At 43.5% G+C, this 18010-nt stretch overlaps 1 protein-coding gene across 2 annotated transcripts in view; it reads left to right on the forward strand.

Annotated features, from left to right (window-relative positions):
* LOC139341040 (inositol polyphosphate-5-phosphatase A) overlaps positions 1 to 18010 on the forward strand; it is a 129203-nt gene that overhangs the window by 57363 nt on the left and 53830 nt on the right. For both annotated transcript variants that reach the window (XM_070977290.1, XM_070977289.1), the window contains exons 5-6: positions 13961 to 14024; positions 15533 to 15636. In XM_070977290.1, coding sequence (XP_070833391.1) covers positions 13961 to 14024; positions 15533 to 15636 — 168 coding nt within the window. The remainder of the gene's footprint in view (positions 1 to 13960; positions 14025 to 15532; positions 15637 to 18010) is intronic.

Here is an 18010-nt window from a genome sequence, read left to right on the forward strand (position 1 = left end):
ATGGACTTGGCAAGACCTGGCTGGCTGGGCTTGGGCCTTCTACTCCACTCTGTCATCCAATCACCTTATTCTAATGCTATTGCATTGTTTAGTCAACCAGCCGTCCATTTACATCAACCCATAACCACACAGCCACACCACAGCAGCACTTAATAGAATTAGCAGGTATTGTGCAGCACATTTTAAACACATAGGCCATTTTAAACACACACACTCAGTCACCCCACCTCCCTTCCTGGGCCGATGATCCCCCGCTTGCTGTCAGAGTAATGGCATCACAAGCTCCCCATGCAGTGCCTGCCTTTCCTCTTTAACTGTCATAACTCTACACTCTGCCCACCATGGGCAGTTTATTCACATCTTTAAATGCGTAGCCAATATTGTTGTCATGTTTAAGTTATGCAGTACATATTAATACCTCATAAAGCACATTTGTTGCATTATTGAATCATTTTTCACTCTTCATTAGGAAATAGGAAGCTAAAGCTCTCATCTGAAACAGCCAGTTAATTATTGGGCTCATAATTTCCTAATCTGATTTTGGGGAATGTTTGTGAGTCTGTTTGGCCAGCCTGCTTATAAATAGACAAACAAAAATGAAATGACCACATGGCTGGGAATTTGCAGTCATATGCGCTCTCTTGCCCTTGACTGAATGCATTATTTTCCTTCTCAAATATCAACACTCCAGTGCCATCTTTTCAAACAAATTGGTTTCATATGCTTCCCCCCTTGTGAGTAACACAGAAAACAAATTCGCATCAGATAAACCCAAAATTATCTTAAGGCCTCATTTTGTAATGATATTAAACGGGGAATGTGTAAGTTTATTTGGAATGACTCATCTGTGGGGTCAGGGGAAATGAGCAATGCCTTTGTCCCCTAGCCGCCACCTCCTGTTAAACTATTAACCATAAAAACAGCCGTACACTCCCAGTCAGAGGGTGTGTCCCGCTCGGTGTAATAACGAGGGCCTTCCTCCTTGTCCCATTCCTCGGCCGATTGATTTTTGTTAGGAAAATTAATGCAGTCGCTGTAAGGTGCTGGAGGTCAGAGGTAGACAGGCTTCAGCAGATGAGGGGCGGTGCTGGGCAAACGGAAAGGCAGCGTGCTGCTACGGGATCTCCAGAGTCTGCCTGATGAAACTTACTGTGGGTCTGTTTGAGGGCGGAGCGTGCAATAGCTTATAATGTATTGTCTCTGCTCTGTTTCATGCACACACCAAAGTGCATCTCCTATGATTGATCAAGCAAATATACAGGCCCATATAGTGTATTGACGACACTCATTCACCCCAGCGTTGGGTTTGTTGCCCTTGTTTTATGTTGCATCTTGCTCTGTTTGTTGTCCTGACTGCAGAGAGACACTTTAGGTAAAAGGACGACTTCACTCCAGAACATATCCAAGGGGTGTCTGACAAGCAAAGCATAACCATATTTCAATGAATAATGCTTCCCAAGTAGGAACCAATCTAACACAAAAGCTGCCCCAGTCAGCAGGGTCCCTGCACAAGTTCAAGCCACAATGATACCCTGTGTGCGCCATGCTGGAGCTAATTACCAACTCATTAAAGAGCCCTCTAATTAGATTGCATGTTATGCTCTTTCAGTTAAATTTGGGCTCTTAATTTTAATTGCCTAATAACATTTCTGAAAAGGAAAAAAGCAAAAACAAATTTCCAACTGGAAATGAAGCATTTTTTCAGAATGCTGAGCTACAGACAGCTGAATCTTCTCATCTATGGACAATTGTTGAGGGTCTAATGGAGTGCTTTGAACTGATATGCCATTCTATCTCTGGTGGAACAGCTGATTGACCAAACAAGGGGTTCCCAAAATATTATTTGTTATTGGTTCCACTGGTGCTTTTCCTGTTATGACAAGTCAAAATGTCTGCAGTGAAAGAAGGTTGATGACTTAATAATTAACAAAAAACGAGTGCTCTGATGCAAAGAAGGTCACCACGTCAGGTTAGCACGATTTATTCAGAAACAAAACAACAACCGTTTTTAGCTTCCAAAGCAGGACATGCCAGAAAATGTTTGGGACAAATTAAGGTTAGGATACAGTGTGTGCTGTTTCTGAGTAGGAAATTACATTTGTACTATTTAAGTATATGATTTTTTAAAGCCCTTGTAACTTATTTAAAGTATTAAGTCCGCTAACCACTGAAAACTATTTTAGAAGTTCAGCTGTGCACTAGCTATCAAATCAGATAAGAGCTACTGTCAGTAGTGGGTTGTAGTTGCGAGCTAATTTGACACCAGATGTATAGAGAATGGCCCGCTGGCTCGCTAATTAGGCAAAAATCCTAAAACCAGGGCTTATCGAGATGACTCTGCTTCTCAAGCTATTCATTTTTGAAATGTACAGAGCTACAGGCTGTTAGTGTGTTTACCACTTCAGACTATTCACATTTTTATGTTGTTTACTTTTACGCCAATGAGAAGTAGCCTACATAGCGTGGGTCAGCACACTACAGCAGTGGTTCCCAACCTGTGGTCCGCACCCGCCACTGGGGGGCACCAGAGATCACAGGGGGTGCACATAATTTTATCTGCGCTGAGGTTGTGAGGTTAAACCAAAATTATATTTGTGCACATTAAATTTATAAAATCCCAATAACACACCCAATTGGATAAGAACAAAAACCTGCCTTTTAAAAAAAATAAAAGTTTGTAGTTAATCACTTTATTCTTTTAGTGCGTGTATGCAGGTAGGAGTTGGGTTTGGGGGGCCTTGGAAACAGCCAAGGGGGGCTTCAAGGAAAAAAGGTTGGGAACCACTGCACTACAGCATTTATAGCCTAAACTAACGCAAGGCAACACGATACAAAACAGTGACACAATCAAATTACCATAAAAACATTGGTATTTAGTAAAAGGGGATCATCTATGATTACAGTGTATGTCTGTTCACTCTTCAAAGCAGCTTGGGTTTAAAATGATCCCATTTGTGATACATTTTGAGTTCTGGTGGTGAGGACTTCCACATATTGATTCACAGAACATGTAAAGACATCTGTACTGTTTCCCATAGGTTCATTGATACAATATCATTATGTAGTTCACCTCCACATCACCTCAATGACATTTCCAGGCTTGGTTGTTAATTTGTAGCCCTTGTTTGTGCACAGTCGCTGCTCTGCTAAATCATCATGATGGCACCTGCAACGCCAAGCTCATGTCCAGCACTGACTCAAATGCATTCTCAGATGTAACAGATGCACTGTACATTACGTATTCTTCTCAGCTGACACGTGACCTCATAATACAATACAGTACCACCTGGTCATCTGTCGAGCACTCAAAGGGGGCGACCCAGGAGCCTTGTTGCAGACCTGCAAGGGCCCCCTCCAAATCCTCTTTTCTTCCCACATTTCTGTGGGTGTGATATTTACAGGAGAGCAGACGTGGGTTTGCTGCCACTCTTGCCCCTGGCACAGGACCTCCGCTCACTCACATCTTAAAGCTGTCTTTAGGAGGGGCCATGGGAAAGGCCGGATGCTGCGATTGTACGCATAAAAAGAAACATCTGCGCAAGAAAAGTCCTCCGTTGTTCGCTCTTTTTTATTTATTATTATAATAATACAATAAGGGGGAAAAAAACCCATGACATAATTTCTGGTTATCTAAGAAGCTGAGGCTGCATTTACATTTGCTTTTCATGCAGCGTCCATGTGCTCTTAGGGGCGATGCACTGGAGTATAACTAAGCTAGCATGGAGGATATCCAACCATTTAAATCAAGCCTCTGGGAATTTTACATAACACATCATTGGTGAGCATTGGTTTTTACATAAAGACAAAGAAGGCCACAAAGAGCCACCGGACGGGCGTCTTAGCCTGAGACGAGCTGCTGCGTGTGTTTTTGCAGACTCCTCTAAAGCTTCACGGTCCTGTGGTCACTGTTGTGCTCAGAGAACGCCTCTGCTCATAGAAAGCTGCTTATTTTTTTTTATACATCTCGGGAGGAAAAATGATTTTTCTGAACGCGACCTCAAAACTGAACTCTCTGCTCTGATGGGGTGACTTCTCGGCCTGATCTTCAGAGGAGAGCTCTCGAGCCCCTGGGCTCAGGGAGATAGTGTAGCCCGCCATCGATTGTCCCTGTGCCGTGGAAGCTGTCATATTTTATAGATGTTTCACGAGATGGCTCATGATCTAGACGATGTTGCCTTCAATTCGGAAGAGTTGTGTTTGTACTAAAGGGGGGAGGAAGGGCTCTTGATATAGAGAAATGAGGACCTTCCTGATAAATTTGTCTCACAAGTGACAAAGTAATGCCACTAAGATGCAGCAAACTAATATATTTCATTATGGGGCTCAGCAATAGAGCTGTATCTCATTGGGCAGCCAAGGATGCCACTTTGTCATTACAAGGCCACATGAGCGAACCACAGGCAGTGTGAGACAGGGACAGAATCAAAGCTGCCTCTGGACACGAGCAGACTGATTACTTTTACAGCTGACATCACCGCTCTGACAGCTATCCCAGCGTCCTTAGGGAGAGTTGAGTTTGCTCAATACTGATTATTTGACTTTGAAAGTTGCTTATGTCACAAGTCACTTTAGCCCAGATGTTGACGTCTGCGTGTGTGCGTGCTTCACCTCTGCAGATACAGTAAACTGTTTAAAGTTGTGAAATCAGCCAGGATAAAAAAAAAACTTTTCAAACTTCTTTACAGTCGTCATTCAACCACGGCGATCAGTTAAAATGATATTGCTTCCATTCTCCCTGTTATCCTAATTCAATCAATTCTTTCACAAATGAGGCCACATGAATAGGCATAATATTAAATCAGATAATAATATAGATTGATGAACAGTCCATGACAACATTAGCAGCCTTTCCGAAATGCAGAGATGAAAAAAAAGAAAAAGAAAATCAATGAGCTCAAAGACCTGTCATTTGCATGGGCCTCTTCCCTTAATGGGAATACTTTTACAGAATGGGAATTACAAGTTGAAATATTCTTTTTGATTATTGGACATCCATAGCCAAATATGATTTACATTAATGAGCATAAGTATATTAAAGGCATTTTATCCCCCCGCATCCGAAACAATTGAATAATGGCTCTGGCAACCAAGCAGTGGCCTGAGAAAATAGAGAGGAGGTAATGTCACTTTAATTACTAATGGATACCTCAATTGTTCAGACTTTGATTTTTCATCTTTGGGAACAATCTAATAAGGCAAATATTCATCATCTTCATATCCCCCTTTAAAACGATGATTTTATCAAGCCCAGACAGCTCAGTTATATAAAGAAAGTGGACATTTACAGCGCCGGCCTCTAAGATGAACGGTTTATTTGAAGATTGCTTTCCAGAGATTATTTTCCTGTGAAGAAAGAAGAAAGGTCTTTTCAAGCCCAATTGCAGATGTCTGATACACTTAGGGTTGAGCAGTTGACCTTGTTAGCGGGCAGGGACATTGTAAAACTTCCCTTTTTACCTCCAGCTGTCCCACATGTTCCTCTCCACTGTTTGTCACTGTATGGACGTTTGCTCATTTTAGTATTAGTTGTGCTTGTGTCATGATTAAATTATGCAGTGCAGTGTTTTGACCTGAGCTTTATTAGAAAGAACACTCTTAACATGGCTGTATGTAAATCATGAGGCTGAGTGACCTCAAAAGAGGCTCTTCTTCCTTTGTTATACTGCTGTAGTCACCAGAGCATGAGACACGGCAAAGTGCTCTCTGACACCGCTCTTTAACTACAATCCTCATTCTAAAAATGTCTGGACGTTTTGTAAAATGTACCTTTCATACCCAGTCATGATTCTCTCACCTGTTACCAATGAACCTGTTTACCTGTGGAATGTTCCAAACAGGTGTTTTTGGAGGATTCCACAACTTCATATATACAGTTGTTGGAGTGCGCCTTTGAGGTTGAACATCCTAATCTGGCCAACCTGCATCACTTCTGGCTTTAGCTGATTGCTGCTTTTGAGTTTGCATGTCATAAGCTGTACCTCGGTCAGGCTGCAAGCAAATCACTCTCGCCGTGGCTTCATTTAATTCGTCTTCACTCTGAATTTACAGGCCGCTCTGCCACGCTAAGGACGTTTTGCCCAGCCTCCCTAAGAGGTCAACAGCAGCACAGGCCCCACAGGTGTAATCCCATTTACTCTGATCCTGTGTTTTTATGTCCTCGTTAAAAGCTGCTGAAGTAGCAGCACAGTATTAGTAAATACGCAGCTGGAATATATAAAAGCATTAATCTTTGCGGTGAGCAGCTACCTCACTGGAAACTGGGGACTGTGCAGAAATGATGCATTGAATTGAATTGAGATAGTCATGCTTTAATTAGGACTGGGCTTACGCACCTCACCGCATGTATTACATCAGAGTGTGCACGGCCACATTTCTATCTTCTCCATTCATTTATTCAAACCGCCCTCTCTGAAAAAAGAAACGAGGTGCTATTACTGTGTGCATCGAACATTTTTAACAAAGTTATCAAACTCTTCCATCTGGATTATGCTAAAGAAGCCAATGATGTGGTCTGGAGTGAAAAAACTGGCCCAAGCATTAGAAAGTAGCTCCTTTAAAGTCTGAGTCATATCATGTGTATGTGTATTCACTTTTCTTTTTTCTTTTAGTTGAATGTCATTCCTGTGATGGTTTTATTGCTTTAGACCCCTCTGCCGGGCAGGTTAGAGGAGTGACTGCACGACTGATGAGCGTGGCAGGAAATTGGCAGATGGAAGCATCCATTTCACCGCTAATTAGGGGGTCCAGAAGCCCGCCGACTGACAGGGTTCAACTGGGCAATGTAGTGCCTGCCAGCTCCCATCCCTTGCGCTTTATAAAACGCTCTTTAATTTCCCGGCACAATATCATTAACTTTGTAAGTGGATGAACACAATGGACAAGCAATTTAATTAACTTCTACCATTGAATGTCGGAGGGGAGACTAAATGAAATTAATGCACAATATTTCCCAGGGAGGCAGCCAACCTTGGGAGTGGGTCTGGATTGTTGGCAGGTCAGGCGCTGCCGTAGGTTTGGCCAATTATGCCTTGTTTAGACCCATCCGTAATATTTTCCTCAAAGGAAAATAAAATCAGTGGTTTTGAGATCAATCATGAGCGCGTGTCGCTCTGCATTCTGGGAGATTTTAGAATAATGAAGTGGACGCCCGGAAGCACTCTGCCAAAAGGAGTCTACGGAGCTGAAATACAGGTATCATAACTGATCCGTACGGCCGTGGGGGTTTACTCGAAACAGACAATCAATAGATGAATGGATGGAGGTTGGGTTTGGGAAATGTAGCAAATGCGGTGGTTTCTGGTTGTGGATCGAGGGTTGGCTGCGTCGGATCGTTGGTCGGTCAGTCCATCGCTTTGGTGTAGGCTGAGATATTTTAAGAGTGACTGGTTAGATTCTGTACAGATATCTGTGTTCTCCAGAGGATGAATCCTCATGTCTTTGGTAAATATCTCTGCATCTATAAGATAGTTTGGCACCAAGTTAGGTACAGACCATTTGTAGTCCCCGTAACATAGCGATTTGGTGACTTTTCCCTCTAGCAGCATGAGCAGGATGCATTTTGATCCAGACTCTCATGGTGTTCGTGAACGTTTGGTGGTCCCTTGACCTAATGCCTTGCAGAGCAAGTCTTGTTGGTTTTGTGAGCATATTTTACAGATGAACGCAACATATGAAGGGCCTCGTCTGACCATATTGTGATGCTGTAGGTCAGTATTATCCACTGTAGCCACAATACCAGTCAAAATGAGGTTCAGGTGGTCTGGATCTACTGTTTCTGTTTTAATTGTAAGGGATCAATACTAGTCCTGCTTTGCCATGTAAACCAATTTTCTCCTAAGGTTTGCTCATGAGGTCCCTCATGGGGACTGCGGGAGAGCATTAAGGAGAGTAAGGTTGCCTTAAATCTTAGTTACTGTGAAATAAACGAGTAAATTTATGTTAAAATGTTTCCTTTCAGGGTACTTTTATACAGTCTAATCTCTCTGTCCCGTACCTGTGGCCCCCAACACACACACACACACAAACACACACCCCAGAGACAAGGCCTCCTTCAGGACGTGACGGATGGCTCCAACACTCAGGCCGCTTTCAAATCACAGGAAGTGACAGAGGAAGTTTTAATGAGAGTTTTGTCTGTGTATCCAGTCAGGCCTTCCAGGCAGCCGATGAATAATAGACACTGTGGCTCAATACTCTGAATACTCAATCAATGGCACTGGGAGAGGGCCTTGGCAAACACATATGGCAGCCCAGGGTGGGCGGTGGGCTCAGGAGGGGTAGAAAATACTAAGGCTTCTCCATCTGTATCTCTGGGCTGAAAAAGCAAGCCATCTCTATTGATGCCGCTCACTTTTGTGCCGGCGTGTTTTCCTTGCCGGGGATGACAAACAGGCTGTTTGTGCAGTATTGGAGATTTGTGCAGAGAGGCTCCTGTGAAGGTGCTCTTTTAGCCCCAGACCCTGCATATCAATGGGTCCCTTGCTGGGACACAGAGGGCTGATCTTGAAATAGATATGTGGATTCTCACATTCAGTCGCTGAAGGATTCTCCCTGTATGCTTTGATTTGGAGTATGTTTAGAATTTAGTCTGTATGAATGCTGGTTCTTAGAGACTAATGAGAATATTATGCACCTATTAGTCAGCCTTTATGTCTCTGCCACCTCCTCTAAGCTGTTTTGACATAGCATGTGTTTCTGATGTATCGCAACACCGTTTCTTCGTGACAGCATATCTGATTGACCTTTCCGATAAGACTGTGTGTGTGTGTGTGTGTGTGTGTGTGTGTGTGTGTACGTACATTTGTGAGTTTTTTTCTTGTAGTTATGTTTCTATCTACGGGTTTATGTGGAAGTGTGGCATCACTGGCGATTTGACAGATGAGGGGACTCCAGGGATTTCTGAGCAATGAGATATAAACTGGAAAACAGCCCATTTTGTCTCTGCTGTCTGGAGGGCAAAATGCCACAGAAAACCCAGAGGAGGTATTTCTGTGAGGGGGCTGCGACAAGCCTGAACACTGAGATGACCCCGATCACAGAGCAGGTGCTGCATCACTTTAAAGGACGTACCGTTTAAGCGGAATTCTGTTTTTGTCTTTTGTCTGTTTGTCGATAGTTTTGGTCTCCCTACCTATCAATAATAATAACAGTATATTCACCAAGTTTATTTCTGAGATCTTGAAACAGATTTTTCAAGAAGCCCAGATGATGAAACAAACCAAAGCAAACAAAAAGAAGAAGAGAGACAGAAGGCCTGTGTGTCGACTGGTAAAACTGTAAAAACAACTGTAAAGCTGTCCGTCACATTCTACACTTCTGACTTCTACTGTGGTTTATGGCTGCAGCTAACTGATATTTTTCTTATCAAGTAAACTCTTGATTATTTTTTAGATAAATAGTTTGGTCTATAAAATACCAAAAATCGTAAAAAACGCCCACCGTTTGTCCCAAAGCCTGTTTCAAGATATTCAATTTAGTATCTCAGAGGATGGCCAGCAAATAATCAAATATGAAAGGAGGAATTTGGGGGATTTTTGCAAAAAAAACAAAAAAAAACCCTGAAAACAATAAATTGATTTCCAGAAATATTGCCATTTTTCTGTTGATTGACTAATGAAATCACCCGTACAGTGAGGGATTGTCACAAACGTTTCAGTTCTTCCTCCAGATAAAGTGGTTTAGCTGGTGGCGTGTTTACAAACTGTGTGATCGGCTCACTGCTTGTGTACTTTCCCTGTTGGAATTTGTCACCGTGCCGTCGAGTTCCAGTCTCAAACTTCTAAGAATGGAAATGAACGATGTCCCAAACTATGAAAACAAAGCACAAGATGTAAGGAGCCATAATTGTTCTTAACCCTTAAAAGATACTGGGGACATTTTGTGCCATTTGGTTTTTTACTTTCAAGCGATTTTGGCTGTGTTGAATGAATATAGCCATGAATATGCCAAAGGATATTCATTTTTAAAACATTTTCGAATTTTTGTCTCAGTTTCTTAAATTAGCCTAAAATGGCCAAGCTACACAAAAACCGACACATTTGATCCAAAGGTTCACAAAGCACTGCCAGTAGCAGAGATGCTCTCAGGAAGTAGACAGAATGAGATGTGGGTCATACCCTCCTTTTTTTTTTTTTGGTCAAACAGAGAATTACTAATCATCCCCAGGTGTGCAGCGGAGGCACTAACTTTTTACCGTCTTACCTGAGAATCTAGACTGCAAACTCCACTGCCTTCTTTTAAATCGTCTACTTTTACCGCTTGGCTGTCACTTAATTATTTGGTCTGTGACTTCATTTAACTGCTCTTTTATGTTACTTTTATCCATTATTTTATCTTTGCTTTTAACTGTCTGATTTATTTTTTAGCTCAGTGACTGTGCCTTCTGCCTTCTTTTCGTTGTCTTTGGTTGTGAAGCACTTTGTAGCAGTAGTTTTGAAAGAAATAAAGTCATTATTATAGTTATCATCAGTAACTGCAGGCATACAACCTGAACACAGTTTAAAAAAGAACAACCTGATGAAAACAATCATGTTCAGCCACTGTTAACATCTTCTGAGTAAGCTTCTGTCGTTAAAGCGCTTCATGAGTGTATCATCTATTTCCCCACTGAAACCCTCACTGGACACACATCCCTACGCTCCACAAAGCCGTATGCCTGCACTCTGCCAGCGTCTGGGGGACAGCAGAACATTACCCTCGGAAGTTGTACAGTGACACTGTGATGACACTGGAGTGTGTGTGTGTCAGCTCTCCCGGGACTGGCCACTCTCCTTTAGCACAGATTGGAGGTGAGACCTTGAAGAAAAATTATTACTTTTATGTTTGCTTTATGGCTCATTTTTCACATTAAACGCAGAAAATCTATTCAGAGGTCACAGAATTCCTGCTTCTCTTCGTCGGCCAGAACTAATTTTTGCAGCCCTCGGTATCGATAAAGCATTCAGCGGAGCAAAGTATGCAGGCTATGTACTGCAGCTCTCAAGTCTCTATTTTCCACCGGCCAGTCTATTGGGACTTGTTCAGCCTGTGTCTGCTGGGGTTTTGGAAATGTCAGCTACACACAAATACACACAGACACACACGGCCTGCGAGTTCAGCCACCGTCGTGTCACGGCGCCCTTATCTGCGAGCGCCGTAGCCAATACAAGCCGTGATAAGAGATAGCATTGCCAGAACGAGTCATAAAACCCCAGCTTTTATGGCGTGCTTATTGTCTTTCTGTCTACAATTATGGTGATTACTCATTTCCCCTTACCTCCCCCGCGGCCCTCACGGTGCACTTAATAGAGTGCATTTTACTAATGGAAAATTAAGTAGCCGCGGTGGCAGTGGGGTTTATAAATATGTAAAATATACTTTTAATTATTTCAAGTGAATCTGGCAGCTAATCAATAAAGAGGGACGTGACAAACATACGTTTGACACAGGCCATTGTAAAGCTACTGGTAAAAGATAAGCATGGCCTGTCAGCGCAGTCTGGCCCTAATGAATATTTTGAGGCTGTCATGTAAGGAGACAAATGGATTAATTGCGCCCTGCTAATATAATAGCTTCTTCATGAAGAGTGCAGGAGGCAGGCAGAGGAGAGGAGAGGAGAGGAGAGGAGAGGAGAGGAGAGGAGAGGAGAGGAGAGGAGAGGAGAGGAGAGGAGAGGAGAGAGAGCAGAGCAGCTGCTGGGTTCTGAACCCTGATGTCAAATAAATATTTATTAGGGTTGAGGGTTAAGTAGATTTTTGCGATTACACGGATAGCCACTTAAGCATAGTTGTTTATCATTTATTTGAAAATTGACTCAATGCCGATTTGTTTGATGGCGTATTAATTTTATTTTTTATTTTTGTACTCCTGGGCATCAAGGGCCTGTAGAGGGATCAGCTTGTACTGAAGGAGACAGCAGCTGTTGGGAATTAACGTGAAGGGTTTAGTTGTTTATTGCTTTAGTTAGCTCTTTGCAGACACTCGATTAATCTATATTTTGCCAGTTAATTGATTGCTAGAGTTTGACAAAAGTCCAAAAGTAGGGAAACATGCCCATCACTGTTTGAGCCAAGGTGAAATTTTTATGTTGCTTTTTTTGTGAGTTCACCAGGTGACAACCCAAAATTTACAATGCTTAACTGACAGGATTGCAGAAAGTCTCCTCCTCAGGCAGCTGGAACCAGTGAATCTTTAACATTTTTTCTCACTAAGCTATTTATCAAGAAACTTGGATTTTCTTCCCATCAACAAATTGGTTAATTGACTTTTTGTTTCAGCAGTAGTGCGTCGGCTTTCCAGAGAAATTGTGCTCCAGCAGTTTAATTTCTAATCGAGTGAAATATGTCCCCTTTTTCTCCATAATTTCCACCGTGTCATATTTCAAAATTGTCATTTTCACTTGACTACCCACTGAAATATTCACACAAGCAGCAGCAGTTAGCATAGTGGCACCGTTTTGACAAATAGCACGGTTTTCCCTCCCTCGGCCTGTTTTCCTATCCATCTCTGTCTCCGCGTCTGTTGTTGGCACTTTAAGGTGAAAGAGAACATAAAGACGAGTGAGCACAAATAAGTGCAGGGGGCCTTCCTGGAAGCCGTCCTCTCGCAATGGGAAGCTGTGACCTTGAGTCCTGCCTTCGCCCACCGCCGTCCCCTCTCATACAGCCGCCCCCACCTCCCTCTTCCCTTCCTCTCTGTCCTCCGTCAGAGCAGGAGAGGGAACGAGGGAGGGGAGCGCGGCGGGGGGTTCGGGTCACCAGCCGCTGTTCTCATCAATTAAATGTGCGACAGTGTTTTCCGTCGGCTGAACTTATATGTCAAGGAGATGGGCAGGACCTCATGTTTGTGCTTTTGACAAATCAGCAAATGTTTAATCTCAAGATGTGCCGGCGCTCATAAATAATGCAGAGGCCGGGCCCAAACTCTCTCCCAGCGTGCCGGAGAGAGGCGTCTGCACCCAGCCTCAATAGGAAAAGGCAGAAAAACCCTCCAGACTGAATCCGTCTTCATGCCCACAGCCTTTTCTTCTGCAGATGTCTCCTCCTTCTTTTGATCACACCCCTCCAGCCTCACTTCATCGCTCCTCTTTCTTTCCCTGTACCTGAACATGAGAATCTTACTGACCATCATCAGTCATCTCGCAGCCTCTCTCTGTATTCTGTCCATCTTTCATTGTCTTTCTCTATTTTTTTCTCTGCACTCACTTATGTTTAATTTGGTCGCTCTGCTCTTTGTAGTAAAAGTTACTCACCGCCGTCTGCCTCTCTCTTTGAGGCCGGAAAGGAGAATTATCCCGACCCAAAGGTCTGCTATCTCAAAGACACAGAGGATTGAGCTTGAGCTTTGCCTCCATTTGCCCTAAATGTAAAGAGGGCAACAGAAAGCAGTGTAGTGGACTGTGAACCGCATCAAATCCCCCTCTGCACGACTCTCACTTCTTCCCACAGACTTTGATTGGCTTGTTCCCCGACTGGGAAAGTTTCCTGATTGTTCACAGGGAAAATTAAGATTTTAAGCCTATTGAAGTTGATCTTTGCTCATTCAAAAGTCCATCTGAATGTGTCCTTTGAAAGCTCAAATTGTTGACTCGCCACATTAGAAGACTCTGAGCCCGAGAATGGGTCGTCCAGAGACTGTGCCGAGCGTACTGTACTGAGAGCACATTGCACCTGTTGTTGTGTAGCTGATGGTGTGTAGTGTTTGTGGCTTCCCATTGAGCCGAGCTATGGGAAGTGCGCTCTGGAGTGTGTTAAAGAGTGAGGCTCTGCTGTAAGCCCAGTTTATTAGTCAAGCATTCTCACGTTAGGTCAGTCCTTTGCACACTCAACATTGTGAAAAGGTTATGAGCAGGGTTCTTGGAAAATGGGGGATGTATGAGTTTTACCCCCTCTGTCATGCAGAGAATCTTTATCTTTGAAGTGATAAATCTAAAGAAATGAGTCTGCTCTGTTGTCCAATCTCACCAACACTTTTCCTCTTGCAGGCTCTCGGAAGTTTCTACTTTATCCACGAGTCTTTGAAAAACATCCACCAGTTTGATTTCAAAGGTGAGCGCCCCCTCCAACACACACTTCCCACATATGTACATTATCACCACTGTCTTGAAATGGAAGCCTCACATCGTGCCCCCTCATCCCACCCCTGCATATCACACACAACCATTTGCAGGCTATTCCCGCTTCCATCAAAACTAGCAGGCTAAGATTGGCTTTGAGGATAATGTAAAGGGAGGGGGACAGAATGGTAATGTTTATTAATATTAGGATTTAATTCATAAGATTTCAGGCCTACAGTAATGGTGTGTGGCGGGTTATTGGACAGTTACGGCGGTCTCATCAGCCTGCGGTGTCAGAGGGCCTCAGGGTCCGGCGGCCACGCTAATTAAAGAAGGGATATAGATGTGGAGGCGCCTCGCTTCCTATTAGACCCAAGTCAGCATTAGCACCAGTTACCCCAGTGAAGGACAGGGCGAAGGCAGGGGAGGGGTCACGAGGGAAGAGGACCACTCCTCATGTACACACACCTATTTAAAGATTTGATTTCAGGTCAGAACGACATAAACTACTGTACATACCGAGCGGCTCTGTTGATCTTTTTGTCGAAGGCCTTTTCCACAGCAGACTTTTTGACACAGTAGAAAAAGAACAGATGTTACTAACAGCATTAACACTGGCTCTGTTCTATTCAAGTGTCCCAGTGAGTCACAATTTCGTTTCATTTGCTCTTCTGGTGGTTTTAGAGATAATCAGATGTACAGATTGAAAGCAAAGTGGCACCAGTCAATAGTGACCTTCCAGCTCGGCACAGTATTCAAGCAGGGTTCACAGTATAAAACAACGCTGAACAACACTGGAAGAAAAACAAACTTCACTTTGCTGAGAAAAGCAAGTAGCCATTCTGTACATAATTTTCCTCATTAGGCATAAAATAAATTTAATAAAGTGTCTTTTTTATAAGCTGACCTTCATATTCAGCTAAACTGAAGAATAAAATGGATCAGATTTGTTCATTATTGCAATGACATCGTTGACATTGTCATATGATTTTGTTGTTACACCTTGAATTGACTCCCCTTCTCCCTCGACGCTTGTGTGTGAGCTTAAATGTGGACTTTGTGGTCACATTGGTGCTGTCCAGGTGTCAAGTTTATTTATGTAGCCCAAAATCACAAATCAGCACCGTGCCCCAGCAGACTAACGCAGACCATAACACCCTCTATCCTTAGACTCCTGATTCAAATAAGGACAGGCTTGCATTTTCATTTCAGCCACGTCGTGACCTCTCACACTCACCTCTCTGGCTGAATGCAGATGTTCCTCACTCTGACCAGCAGGTGGTGCAGTTGTCTGAGGAAGCCTGAGTTGCTCTGGCTCTCAGTGAGCTCTAATTGTATTAGGGGATTCAGACTCACACATGGGGTCTCCACAAATTAACCTACCCTGTTTGTAACAATAAACTGTCTGTCTCTCTTTCCTTGCTCTGCTTCTCTACCTCCCCCCCCCCCCCCCCCCCCCCCCCCCATGTCTGTCTGCCTTCCCCTCCATCTCCGCTTCAGCCAAGAAATTCAAGAAGGTGGTCGGGAAGGAAACCTACTCAGACACACTAGAAAGCACACCCTCGCTGGAGAAGGAGAAGTTTCCACAGGACTACTTCCCTGAGGTGGGTAATGTCAGAAACTGAAACTGATGGTGGTGGTGGTGGTGTCACCTGATGAGAGGTGGAGATGTGTCATAACGAATGAACACACGGCTCTTTCACATCATATACAGCATGCAGATTTAATAAAGCTGCTGAACTGAACATTGTTAGATACTGTATGCTTTGCCTTAATGTTTTAGATAATGAGAAGGATGATTGAATTTTGAGAGATTTCCCCCTGAATAAGATAAATAAAACCTTAACCACCGAGTCTTTAGATCATAATTTACACAAAAAAAGAGGTTTCCTTTTCCCCACTTTTGATTACTTCTTCAAAAGCCATTTCATTTTCTATGTTTTCTTTACTGTTTCTTCTGAAGTCTTTTTTCTGCTCCAGGGATTGTTGATTTCAAGACAAATCAGTGGAAAAAAAAAAAATTCAAATCATGAAACAGAGAAAGTCCTCGTTGTGTCTGCCGTGTCCCGCCGAGCAATTCTCTGCTCACTGCGCTGTGTTCGCTTTTCTGCTCTCGGTGTGCTGTGCCATGAGAGGGGAGCTGAGCGCTGAGCATAGCTGTGCTGATATAGTAATAAAGAGCACGACCGCCCGTGTGTCATCCCCGCACTCCCCACTCATCTGTCAACCATGCTCCGACGGCCGCCTCTGCAAATATATGCAAAACAGATGGATACGGCCCCTTCACACACTTCCCCCCAATTTCCGTCTCTTTCACACACTGCAGGACTCCCCCACCCTGCTCACCCCGAGCCTCCGCAGACATACACACAAACACATCCATTCACACACACCCAAACAGCTTCACGTCTCAGGTTTCCCACTTTCCCATTCCAGAGATGATCTAAAACCAATTACACTGATTGAGGCGCAAAGCTGTTTAAAATGATTACAGCAAAAAGCATTGTTCTGTGTTTAACAGGACGAGCAAAGAAAACCACAAAACAAACCTGGCGTGGCACAGCGCGAGAGGGATGAGGGGCGTGATGTAGGGAGAAAGGAGGTGCTGGTGGGGGGGGGGGTAGATGAGAAAAGTTTTGCCCCTTGATTTATGCCTCTTTCCCGGCTGGGATATGAATCTGGGATGATGCTCCAGAGAGCAGCACTCCAGATAATGTTAGCCCATTTAAAAAGAGCAGATTTGTGTAGTCTATCAGGGTCGCCGAGTATTTTTTTTTCTCCTCCTCCCCCTCCTCCAGCCCCTCCGTAGTGAGAAATTGGTTGTTATCATAGATCACAGATACTGCTCAAACCTCTTATGAAAGATGAATTAATTTCACTAATGCTTTAATGCAAAGCTCTCATGAGGGAGGCAGACTGGTGATAACCCCTGCCTCGTCCCCGCTTCCTCCGCTGGTGATTTATGCCCTCTTTTAGTAGATGAAACCGCCTAGATTTGCCATCCATCTGCAGCTTTGAGGAATCCTATTACACGGGGATCTTGGACCGGACAGGACGTCACACAGAGTCCCAAACCAGTTGCTTGAGTCCCAGCTCTCAGTTTTGGATCATGCAGCCTCACATGTGTCGAGTAATTGTTGTAACAAATGTGCAAAGATACTCCAACAAAAGACACAGAGGGCAGGTATCTTGTTTACATGCTCATAACTAATCATTGAAAAAAAAAGAGAGAAAAAATCATTTGTATGTGAACTTCATCCAGTTTGTCAGAATCCTCTGAGGAAGGTTAGAGAGTGACAGCAGACAGCTCAGGTGGAGACGGATGTGTGTGTTTCTCTGCTTGTGTCTTACCTTTACGGCCCACCATCAATAAAGTGTCACTGAGCGAGCTGTTGATGACATCATGCTGGTGTGTGCGTGTTGGTTTGTGTGTATGAAAGAGTCCATTTCACTGCACGGGAGTGGTGCGCGGCGCTTTAGGCGCATCAAGTGTGTGTGTTCATATTTGTAAATCTTCTCAAGGTTCTACGTGCAGAGTCAGGCTATCCATTCGTTTAATTATGTCAGTGTCCACCACAGTTTCCCAGCACTGAAGGTGTTCAAGTCACTCCTTTTGACCACAACCCAAAGAGAAAATACTTAAGATAAGAAGCCGGTGACAAGTAAACAAGTTCTTCATCATTAAAATAGTTAATTGTTTGTCATCAATTAATCTTCTAATTGTTTCAGCTCTGTTGCACATTACTTCATGTCCAAGCAGTGCGGGAAGAGAGCAATCAGATATGAAGTCTTTTTTTTCTGAGTAATATTAATTAACGCTTTGATTAGATCCATTTTCATTTAACCTAGCTCCCGCTCACGATAGCTCTCCATTTCAGCTCTTCAGAGTGGCAAAGCTCAGTGTCATAAATAAAATATTGGGCAAAATCACTTAACATTCACACTTCCTGCTTGTGGCCCTCTCTGCCCCTACAGCAG

The sequence above is a fragment of the Chaetodon trifascialis genome, chromosome 13 (genome assembly GCF_039877785.1).
Source record: "Chaetodon trifascialis isolate fChaTrf1 chromosome 13, fChaTrf1.hap1, whole genome shotgun sequence".
NCBI classification, from domain to species: domain Eukaryota; kingdom Metazoa; phylum Chordata; class Actinopteri; order Chaetodontiformes; family Chaetodontidae; genus Chaetodon; species Chaetodon trifascialis.